Genomic DNA, 12362 nt, shown 5'->3' with positions numbered 1-12362 from the left:
CAAACAAATACTGAAATTGTCTCTTCAAGGCTCTTGCACTAATACAGTACAAACATTCAGGCTATCTTCGTCTCTTCTGTAACCCATAATCAGTGAAAAGAGCATCTTAAAGTTAAGGATATCTTGTGCTCCAAGTATGTGTACAGATCAACAGTTTGAAAAATAGAACCTTTGTACAATATATGCAATGTTCTGTACCTTTTACGTAAACTTTCATAACAACTCCTCCTGGCACTGAGAATGAATAACTCACACTTACTGCCTCACAGATCCTTGTAAAGCACTAATCACACTGCACCACTAGTTGCAAAGTCATTAACCATATTATTTATGTAAGAACCTTCATTATGCAGGTAAAGTATCCTCAGCTGGGGATGGAGTAGATGCTGTGGCCTCTGTGGTGTTCTGACGACGGTAGGCAGCCCAACGTGCGTCATCAGCTTCACAGGTAATGTAGCGAGACCCAACCTTGCGTTCTAGTTCCCGAAGATCACACCAACACTGGTAATCCTGTAGCCACACGTGTGCCAGTGACTTGTCCACCGTCAAACGTTTTCTCTGTTTCACTTGCAATAAGTTGGTGATCAAGTCAATGGCTGGGGAGAAAATATTAAATGAGACCATTGTGAATGAACATATTCATGCCTATAATTTAAGGAAATGAAAACTATGAATGGCTAAATATATCTATGGGATGTAAAACCATGAATATCTTAAGATATACTGTCCGATACAATAAACTTTTGTGGCAAGTGCTGGAGAAGTGCCTTCATATCGGTGGCATCAGTATAACCAGTGAGCTGTGCTGACTAGTCATACATCCCTTAATTTCCTCCCTATCCTCCAAAAAGGGACTGGTGAACTGTGGGAGAGGGGCAATGTCAACCTGGAGTTCACTGGGTTTACACTGGGTTACAACTATTACTACTACTACTAATAATACTGTATTACAACTACCCCAGGAGTGTTCTCAGATACCCTCAGTTTTTCCCATTTTCTTAAATTTTGCTACAGATGGTTCTTCTGCCATCCCTGTCAGTGTTGGCTGGGCCAATGAGCAATACAGGTGGCCTGCACTGCCTCTGTTAGGTGTCAAGACCCCCAGGTATCTGATATAACTAGTTTTTGTTACAAAGTGCCAAAATTACTACTCAATAAGACCTCCTTAAGTTGGACTTAAATACCAGTTAAATCAGAAAATACCTCAAGCTGGATGCAATTTTGGCTGGCTTATACCAAACACTCGCTAGACAGCAGCACCTGTTGCTGTGTCCTTTATATCCTTTGTATTATACTGCACAGTCAACTATCTATAATTTACAGGGAATATCCAATAAAAGTAAACTTTACTGGAAGGGCCTCAATATTTTTGCTTTTCAACAAAGTTCCACTAAGTCTGTTTGCCTCCAGATTGCACTCACCGTAGCATGTCCCACTACACAACTCCCTACATGTGCCGGGAATACAGAAAAGGATACAGAAAAGGGTCCACTGTCAGTTGCCTCAGACAGCTGAGTCTCAGTTAGAAAAAGGTGAGGTTTAGAGAAGGAGAGGTGGTGCTCAACAGAATGAAAGTTAGAGGAAAGGCCGCGAATGTTGCAGAAATGAAGAAGAAGAGAGTCAGAAAGTGGTTCCAGGCAGCTCGTGCCGTCACCGGGAGAGGGGCGGAAGGTGGGGGCATTTATGTCCCCCCCCCCCTGGGGAGTCCAAGGCCAGGTGTTGTGCTGCAATGATTTTATTTAATTTTGGAATAGGAAGTATGGTGTGTACTGTGCATGCAGTTTGGTGTTGATAATTAGAGAAACTTGTACTGGAGAGCATGCTGGCCTACTCTCTGTGTTACTGAGACAATGAAAAAGTTCAGCAAAGGGGGATGGTCGGGACCTAGTCCCGAGGACTGATGAAACGGGAGCTCCAGCTCTCCCTGTCATTAGCTTTCCATCAACCTTGGGAGTACTGCCCTGCTCGACTGGTGCCACAGCCTACACCACCACTGTCTATCCCTCACAAAATGCTTTAAAATGTTGAAAAACAGCTAATAGACATTCCTCATAATAAAATGGTATAATGTACTGTTAAGTACTCTGTAATTATATGTACAGAAGCAATTTCATGTTGACAATTGGCTTGTTTGTAAATCAACACCATAGTGGAGAGTGAGAGAACCTCAACCTACCTGCTGCCAATCAATGAAAAATCTGCATTAGAATTCTGCTTCCCCTGCCTTTGCCAATCAAAACTCTTCTACTCCTTACCATTGCATCTCCCCTCTTACCTTCCACCAACACCCTGTGAGCTGCGAGGCCTGCCAACAGTCAACCCGATCTCTCCCTCCTTCCCTCAACACTCCACCACTTTCATATTACAGTACAGTATAACCCCATTCTTTTTGTGTATTTCTCCATTTTCTTTTTTTGTGATTATGGCTGGATGTTCGGTGACAACAACTGTCTCATGCCAGATGATAATGTACTTTTTGCCATATGAAAGGGTCCTTCATGATGGATAATATCACAGATTTTATGCTTACTGCTGGATACCATTTTAATTCAGCCACTGGCTATGCTGGATAATGTTATATGCCAGATAATGCAGCGCCGGGCAATCGGGAGTTTACTGTACATTGAAAAATGGGTCCAACATTTTAGTCATCATATAAGCAATTCATTGCATAATAATTAATTGGATAACAATGATCTGCTGTATATATCAGTATATTATTCTATTAATATTTACTTATGCACTGCAAGAGATAACTCATGTTTCAACACTTTTTCTTTTATAGCAGAAAGGTTCTAATTCCCCCTAGGGATGGGGTGGTCACAGATAAGTTGGAGGTTCAGACAAGTTGCACAGGTTTGAGCAACAATTATTTAGAACTTAGGTTTTACAGTACCTGCACTTAACTCAGTGCCACAGAAGGATGATATAAGCTACACAGGAGTTCTTGGTGTCCACTAGCAAATGAAAGAATGTAGTTTTCAATCATTGTCTGAGTTTTTTACAGTATCCCTCCCAATGAACAGGGAAATTTAAGATGAACAAAAAATATGAATCTGCATGGAGTTTAGGGGCTACGCTTGAAACTTTTACAGTACAGGGCAGTTTGTAATTCAATTCACTATCTATCAATGAATAACAATCCACTAAAAAGTGGGTATATTTCTAAGCACAGCTTCACAAAAAGGCAGTTCCTGGTATCCACAAGCCAAGATTTCATATTCATTTTTCAAACCTGAAATTGTTGGTAAAAATGTTATGGGATAAAAAATAACACTGCATGAACTTAAAACTTAAACTGCAAGAAATTGATTGATCTGGGAGTTTATTAACTCAGTGGTCTCTAAAGGTACAAGCTTGCCAGAACCACTCTATTCAATAGCAATAATTTTTCTAAGAGGAAGATTAACAATCTTTGCCAACTAAATATGTGTAATAGGAGCCAAACAAATAATAGTAAAGTGCATTCCAAGTGAAAGAGAAGGATACGAAAAATCTTGCTTTCAGTGTTTTTCTTTCAAAGATCAGTCAAGAGTACACATTTCAGGAGAACTGCTATTAACAGACCCCCAAAATGAACAGAAAGTTAAATTACATAAAAAATTAGTTACTAACCATCTTGTGTTATCTCCTTCCAAGGGTTGGGTGGGTACATGAAGGCTGCATTCTGGATCTGGTCATTGATGTCCTCATCCTCATTGAAAGGGAAGGTACCCGAGAGAGAAACATACGTGATGACACCTACTGACCACATATCCAGTGACCGATTGTACCCCTTGTTGCGCAGAACCTCGGGGGCTGAAAGGGGATAACAATGCCAGGTGTTAAATTACCTCAAAGGCTGAAAGGGGACAACAGTCATCATCATTACAACAATGCCTAGACTACCAAGATTTAAAGTTACCTCTGGGGCTGAAAGGGGAAACAATACCAAGTGTTAAAGTTACCTCTAGGGCTGAAGGGGACAACAATACCAGCCACAGAGGCAGAAAGGGGACAATAATACCAGTGGCAATATCATAACCAATGAGGTCTCTCCTGAGTGACGTATTTGCTGCTGCTAAAAAGCTCAAATTGGGAAATGTTATAAAAATACCATTTCAGCACTTTTGCAGCACCTAGGTTTGGGTTACTTTTCCTTGAAAGGTAGTCAAGTTGCACCCCACCCACTTGTGGTGACTTTGCAGACACCCTGTTTTTTCACATTTCTGTTCCTTGTTTGCATTTTTTTGTTTTTCTTCCCCCCCCCTTACTTTGGGTGACACAAATGGGGGCAATGCTGCCTGGCTTTATCCCACGTAGAACTTCTCCACTAGACCACACGGGAATTTACAGTGTTGTGCAGTGAAAAAAACAGTGTGTTGTGTTAAGGATTTACAGTTGTGAGAGAAAAGACTCATTTGGAACAAAATTTAACGTAAATAGACTTGTTTGTTTTTGCTTTGGAAAATTATTAGAAGAATGGGAAAAGTTAAAGTGCAGAGTGCAACACTTAGTAAGTTACAATGGAGCATTAGTTAGACAAGAGTGCGCACTATGAAGAGAACGGACTTCTGTGTGCGATTGACTAAGTTCAGTGCAAGACTTCATGAACAGTGTACTGGAAGTGCTTCAGGAAATCCTTCTTACTGTCAGAGTCCGAGAGGAGGTGGTTATTCATCGAGGTGGCCATGGACTTGCTGTAAGTAGGCAGAATGTTTCATACTGTACTTTTTTCCATACTATACTTACCTCATTTCACTCTTAAATGTCCTTTATTGGTGTGAATAGGGTGTTAGGAGCTATGCATGTGCAGTAGGAAGGTGTTTTTCTGAGTTAGGCTAGGTTAGGGTCCATAAGTACCAGTCCAGGAGCCAGTCACCAGAATGTTTAATATTGTATGAACCTACCTCTAAACCCTCATTTTATGCTTCTTTTGCATTTATTTCAGTCATTTATGTGCCTTATCGGTGTGATTTGGGTCTTAAATAGGTGCTATGCATGTCCAGAGGGAGTTGTATAGGTGTTTCTCTGAGTTAGGGTCCATAAGTACAAGTCCATAAGCTGGGGTCCAATATCCAGACAGGACCACTATCCGGACCTGCCTATGGCTCTATTATGTCGGATATTGGAGTGATTACTGTATTATACTGTATATATTATACTATTTGATTATTGTAGTGAATGTATAATACATTTGCTATATGGTAGTGCGATGGTAGTGAAAATGGTAACGCCAAGGTGAAAAACCGTTGGTGCGATCTGGACTAATGTCAGGCATATCACAAAAATTCTGGGTTAGCTTTCTTCGGAATTTCGTTTTTTCGGACTGGCTTTGGCCCCAATTAGTCTGATATATCGACATTCTACTGTACTGGACTCTGAATACAAAAAAACAGTAATATCTAAAGTGTGGGACCAATATGGAGATGTGCAGCCTGTAAAACAAAATGGGATATAAAGACGTTAAGAAGTAATGAAATCTGATATGGCTGTTAAATAACAAACAATACTAGCTATCTGTACACGAGTAGGGAGACTCACCAAGGTATGCAGGGGTGCCCACCACCGATCGCCGGAAGGATTTCTCACCAATTATTCTGGCGAAGCCAAAGTCACAAAGCTTGACCTGTGGGAAGTCACTGGCAGAGGACAGCAGCACATTCTCTGGTTTGAGGTCACAGTGTACAATATTCTTGCTGTGTAGGTGCTTTAATGCCGTCAAGATCTGCAGCACAAAAAATAATTTGTGGTATGTTTCCACGAAGGTATGAGCTAAGCTGGCTTAACAGGAATAACTACAGACTACTAGTAAACTGTTTTGAGCTAAACTACTGAGATAAGTTTGTTATTTTGGATATTAATGCAGGGATACAGCTGATACGTAACTACAACCATACCCCGATTTCTGGTAGTGTTGTGTACCAGTGGGAGTGTTCGGTTGGCGAGTATGTCGGATATCGAAGCAATTTTCCCCATAAGATACTGAAGAAAAGCCAGAGATGCATTCAAGGCCGAAACCCAAACTCTCATATACCTTACTCAATCAGTAGTGACTGACAGAAACATCATGGGTAATGTTAGTATCCATATAAACAATGCTACTGCTAAAAATTAAGACAGCAAACATCACATGCCGGAAGGTGAGGTGCATAGGACAAGCGGTGTGAGATGCTTCTGGGGAACTGACATGCAGGCACCTGGCAGCGCACCAAGCAGTGGTTGGGGTGGGCAGGGGGATGAGAAGGGAGACAAGCAGGGGTGGGGGAGGTGGGGGGACTGGAGGGAGACAAGCTGGAGTGGGGGAGGGAGACAATTGGGGGTGGAGGAGGGTGGGGGGATAGGGAGGGAGACACGCAGGGGTGGAGAAGGGGGGAGGGGATGGAGGGAGACAAGAAAGCCAAACTGTCCTACTATCCCTCCCCCCACCCAGTCTTACTCACTCAGTATCACTGATTAACTCACTCACTCTCACTGACTCACTCACTCTCGCTCACTCACTCCTCTCTCTCTCTCTCTCTCTCTCACACACACACACACACACACACACACACACACACACACACACACAGGACAACACGAGCTTAGCTCCATTCCTGCATACTACAAATAAGTAAATACAAATAGGCAAATACACACACACACACGGGAGACAAACTGAGGTGGGAAAGGGTGGGGGGGATGGAGAGGGAGACATGCCTGGTAGTGCTGAGCAAGGGGGGATGGGGGGTGAAGAGAGGGGATGGAAGGGGGAACGGAGAGCCATGTGCACCACCACATCCCGTTCAGACACCCCAGTTTCAAACCTACGGAGGGGAGGAATGTTCTGACTAGCGAATCAATGGCAGTTCGGATTGTGGGAATGTTCCCCATTTCTTTTGTTCAGTCTAGCAAATCATCAGTTATCAATGCATCAGAAATCAGGGTATGGGTGTACTCTGATCACTTTGTTAAACCTTTGTACATGACATTCAGTATTTCTGTAACTCAGAAATTGCAGCATAAGGATATTCCATTCTTCCTGGGGAGAAAAAAAAAATGATATTAAAGTATCCCTATCATATTACATGACTGAACACCCACCTGGTAGATAATAAACTTTGTGATGCGTTCTGACAGTTTGCCACGCTCCGAGGAAAGGATCATCTCCAGCATATCCCCCTTAAGCTTTTCCATCACCACAAAAATCCGCTCAGGTGTCTCAAACATTCGCTCTAGGTTCACCACACCCTAGAATAATGTGGTAAAATGTGTAGAGGTAAATATTCCAATACAATTATTCAAATAATCCTACATAACATACCCATGCACTGACCATATAATCTCACTGTTTTAACAATGTTTGCACAGCCTCAAGTTTTTCCAAATATTATCTTAATTGCTACAGTAGACAATGACACCTACATTAATACTTTTATCCCTCTGGCTGCAATACATCTCACCCAGCTACTTATAGGTATCTAGCTGGCTTTATAATAATAGAAATTCATTTGCAGATTTGGAGGATTTTGTGTCTCAGTAGTTAAGTACAGTAGTCCCTCCTTTATCCGAACGCTCAGTATCCGGATGTATTCATTATCCGGATGCTGGGCCTTGGCTCTATTAAACCATTATCCAAATTTACTTGCTATTTTTCAGACATAAAAGTCCCCGAGAACTTCGGCCGGCCAGCTGTCATGTTTAAACATTCGGATTGAGTATTGTGGCAGCTGTGCACGAGCCTTGAGCTGGATGTAGTTTGTAATCCACAACCAGAGCTAAAATGTCCATCCATCCCTGTACTGAATGGTCAAAGTAGCGTGCTTGTCCTATCACTCCCAATGAACCTCCAGCACCCAAGTAATACAACTGTAACCTGCAAGTGGTGTCAAAAAGTCTGTATACATTCCCCACCAAATGGCTAATATCGCGTGGCCACGGGGCCTAAGTCTTTCCCAAACGTCACCTCCATCGAACACAAACCACATGCCATAAGTACATGTTCGGCAACAACAGCCGTCCGCCTCTTTACTAAAGGATGAAACTCCCCCAGTCATGGTGAGTTGTGTTTCTGCATGGCCACCCAGGATCTAACAGACTGCAAGCCATGAGTAAATGTATGGCAAAAACATCCGTCCGCCTGTTGACAGAAGGGGGAGAATCCTGCCCATAGCCTCGCTTCTCCCTCCCTCTCATCCCTCCTCCATACCCTCCCGGCTCCCCCTGACTCTCTCAGTCCCTACCCTCCTCTGTGGTGATGACACTGACCCATGAGTTTTCAAATTTTTTTTGCGATTTATTCGACTACTACTGGTCGTATCGAAATTCCACAGTAACCACGAGAAAGCTCATAAAATTCTGCATCTAGACATGTGCTTAACACTTGGAAGGTGTTGGCAAAATTTTGAACTAGGATGCTGGGAAGTTATATGAAGGTAAGTTTTACTCCCAAACACTTTATCATTGCTGCATTTCTGAAATTTTACTTATCAGTTTTCTGCGTTTTTATTAGCTTATCTTACAGTATAAATACCAGCGAAGAGGTTGGTATACGATTTATACCAATATACCAATTTACTGTGGCGTATATGGCCGTGGAATTTTTTTGAGTCCCAGGAGCAATCACTCGTCACAGACAACAGATTTTCAAACCGTCATAAGTTTTTTTGTGGATTTTTGTTGTTTATGCGTTGTTTTCATGATGTTCAGTATTAACATGGATAATCCTAGGTGTGTTTTGATGTCTAAATGTGGCAGACAGACCTGAAATCAATGCCAAAATTAGGAGGGGTACTGTACTGTATGGGTGAGGATGAAAGTAGGTATACAAGCATGGGCGATTGTATGTGTGTATGCCCCGACAGAGGATCGAGTGGCAAGAGTGAAAGATGAGTTTTGGGCGAGTGTAGAAGCATGTATGGATGGCATCTAGCAGCTTACCATCTACACAGTATATAGGCAAAACTTTCCACAATCCTTCTCTGTCCACTTTGTCGTATGCTTTTTCCATATCCATGAATGCTATAAACACTCTATAGTCCTTCTCACAAGCCTTCTCCACTATCTGTCTCTGCAAATATTTGATCCTCATCATCTGCCACCTGAAGCCACCCTGTTCATCCCTCACTAGGACTTCTGATATGTCTCTTACTTTCTCTATAATAATTCTTCCATATGACTTCCCTAACACACTCAATAAACTTATGCCATGATAATTCTTGCACTCACTTCACGCACCTCTATTTTTGTACAGGGGTACAATCTCAGTCTTTTTCCATTGCTGGCACAGTTTCATTCATCCATGCCTTTTCACATATCTCCAACAAGCACTTCATTCCACTCTCTCCATTACACTTAATCATCTCTTCATACATCAACACCAGCTGCTTTCCCATTTTTCATCTTTTTCACAGCACTCTTCCTGTGTGTGTCATGTTTCCTAGCACTGCATTCATTCTCTGCACACCCCCTTAACCAACCATGTTTACAGTGGTTCAGCTGTTTCTACTCCCATTCATCAGGCTTTCAAAATATTCTTTCCATCCCTGTGGGATAATAATCTACCACCTACATCCTTCACACCATCACATTTCTTTCTGCTCTCACTTCTACACTTCAGTACCTCTTTCCGGAATAACTTCCTATTTTCAGAGTGGCTTGCATTCATTTTTCTTCCTAGATCATCATTTACCTCTTTTTTTCTCTTCACTAGTCTCTTTATGTGCTTCTTGCTCTCAATATATTCAGTTCTTATTTCAACTGAACCCCTATCCTGTAACCACTCTGGCCACTTCTTCCTCTGCTGCTGTCTTAACCTCTTCATCCCACCATGCAGTACCTTTCTTCTTTGTTGTTACTCTTGCCACACCACACACCGCTTTAGCATTTCTAACTAAGCAATCCCTGAATGCATTCGACAGGCTCTCCAGATCCATTTCATAATCCTCCCCTTTGGTGTTGTATTCATCTGCTATTTCTTTGATCCTCAGCTTCTTGACTTTCAGCCTTTCTCCCTGACTGCTCCTCTCTCTCCTGGTTCGCCTCACTCCTCTCAGCTTGATCTTGCATACCAAAATCATATGATCTGACAGACCTCTACATTGTCCTCTCACGGTCCTTGTATCTGCAACCATTCCCAGCATCGACCTCTCAACAAGCATGTAGTCAATCAGACTCATTTCAACACAATCCCCATTCCCTCTATGCCATGTATATTCACGTGCATCTTTGCGTTTGAAATACGAGTTACAAATGCAAAACCTTTCCTGACACGTCCTTCAGTCACTTCCCATTATAATATTCTCCTGGCTCCATTACGTCAGATAATCGAGGGATTACTGTAGTCAAGCCATTTATATAGAGCTGTCAGAGAAGTGGGGACTACTGCCCCAGAGCTGGGTGACTCTCCAGTGACTGGACAGAATAACCCACAAAGGAAGAATTACCCAAACAAGAAAGAAGTCAATCAGTAGGCAGGAAAGCCATTTATATCAAACATTGCTGGTGACAGGAGTGGCAAAATGAATTGAGGTTGTAAAGGGGAAGGTATGGTTTGAGGGGTTTAAAATCATCTACCAAGCTAGGCCAAGCTGGTAGCTGAAGGAAAGGTGTAACCATGTTGCATATGCCATAACATCCGATGGTCTATTAATACTCAGCTGGAAGTTCCTCCACTTCACAGATGGATACTGCAGTCATTTACCACACATTTTGGAATGTGTCAGTTTAAAACAGTGTTCAAAGTGTTTCTGCTGACAGTGTTTATAATATATGAAATTAGCAGTGAATTTTGTACAGTTATTCTACTTACCGGATTGCTGAGGTTTTGCAATATAGCCACTTCATTTTTTAGCGCTGCCTCCTGTTTGGTGGGGAAACGTAATTTGTCAATGACCTTGATTGCCACTGACCGTCCAGACTTGCGATGTACTCCTGAGGAGGCACAGGTCAATACTGTTACATCTGTGCTATCATTAATATTTATATTCTTGTGTCTCATCAAACTAGGCTTTAAGACAAAAACACTGTCATACAGTTATGCAATGTATCATGTGCCATTCAAACAAATCCACTTTGCACCATCTCTTGTAATACATTGGTTTAAACTTCTGAGTTGCATAATACTGTAAAGCTGATGATTTTATGTAATTAGCATAGTTGTCAGGCTTCAAAACCATTTTTACTAATTCATATGCCCAAGCATTTAAACAATTTATGAGAGTTTTGTATTCATTCAGTGCTATTGCAATAAAAATGCTGTTTACTTGTTTGCACTACTATGCCCCACTTACGCACAAAAGGGAATCACAAAGATGAAATCTATGACATGTTGCTAATCATGGTGATAGTCTCTAGCTCCTTAAGTGGCATCTGTCTGACAAATCTCAGAATGTAATTGTGGACAACACTTACTCATGCTCAGTCCCCCTTCTGTTTAGAGTTCCTCAAGGATTTGTTTTAAGTACGTTCTATTCGCAGTTTATATGAGCAGTTTATCACCTCTTCTTGATGCACATGATATGTTGCCATTTTTATGCTGATGACATTCAGCTTTATGCTAAGATTACAGATATTAATGATACCAAAAATAAACTGGAATCCCACATGACTGAAATTAAAATCTGGATAGTAAAGAGGAGACAAGTTGAATGATGGTAAAACAAAAAATGAGAAAGCTTGGCTTGGAGGAGTGGCTGGTTAGGGTGGTTATGGCTATGTATGTGGGTGCTCACACCCAGGTAAGAGTGAATGGAGATTTAAGTGATGAGTTTTCCGTGAATGCTGGTGTGCATCAGGAGTCAGTCTTGAGTCCCATGTTGTTTATCATGGTACTTGAAGCCCTTTCACGTGACTTTAGAAATGGACTCCCGTGGGAGTTGTTGTATGCTGATGATTTGGTGCTGATTGCAGAGAACGAAAGGGAGGCAGAGGAAAGGTTTAGAAAGTGGAGAGATGGTATGGGGCACAAGGGTTTAAGGGTAAATGCAGATAAAACAAAAATGATGATATCTAGGGTTGGTGGCGGTACTGTCAAAGACGAGGGAGAGTGGCCATGTGCAGTTTGCCACAAGGGCGTGGGAAGTAATTCCATCTTGTGCGGTGTGTGTGATAAATGGGTGCATAAGAGATGTAGTGGTATCAGAGGTAGACTGCGAGATAATGCTGATTTTATGTGTACGGCGTGTTGGGGTGAGCAGGTGGAGATTGTCAGATGTGAAAGAATTGAACTTGCTGGTGAATCTCTTGAGTGTATGGAAAAGATTTGTTATTTGGGAGACATGTTGTGAGCTGGAGGTGGGGCTGGAGCTAGCTCTGTGGCTAGGGTGAGAAGTGGTTGGAAGAAGTTCAGGGAGCTCTTGCCTCTCCTGACATTGAGAGGACTCTCCCTACGTGCTAAGGGGTCT

At 42.1% G+C, this 12362-nt stretch overlaps 1 protein-coding gene across 1 annotated transcript in view; it reads right to left on the bottom strand.

Annotated features, from left to right (window-relative positions):
* Nucleotides 1-345: 345 nt before the first annotated feature.
* Nucleotides 346-12362, bottom strand: part of PKD (serine/threonine-protein kinase D3) — a 174008-nt gene continuing 161991 nt past the window's right edge. Inside the window, exons 15-19 of the mRNA XM_080279477.1 lie at nt 10769-10890; nt 7063-7209; nt 5524-5707; nt 3616-3798; nt 346-596 (exon numbers count right to left, since the gene is read on the bottom strand). Of these exons, the coding sequence (XP_080135603.1) occupies nt 346-596; nt 3616-3798; nt 5524-5707; nt 7063-7209; nt 10769-10890 (887 nt within the window). The remainder of the gene's footprint in view (nt 597-3615; nt 3799-5523; nt 5708-7062; nt 7210-10768; nt 10891-12362) is intronic.

The sequence above is a fragment of the Coenobita brevimanus genome, chromosome 78 (assembly GCF_032717465.1).
Source record: "Coenobita brevimanus isolate Jiangsu-jjx chromosome 78, ASM3271746v2, whole genome shotgun sequence".
Classification (NCBI taxonomy): domain Eukaryota; kingdom Metazoa; phylum Arthropoda; class Malacostraca; order Decapoda; family Coenobitidae; genus Coenobita; species Coenobita brevimanus.
The sequence above is the reverse complement of the archived record's forward strand: the minus strand, read 5'-3'. Positions and strand labels throughout refer to the sequence as shown.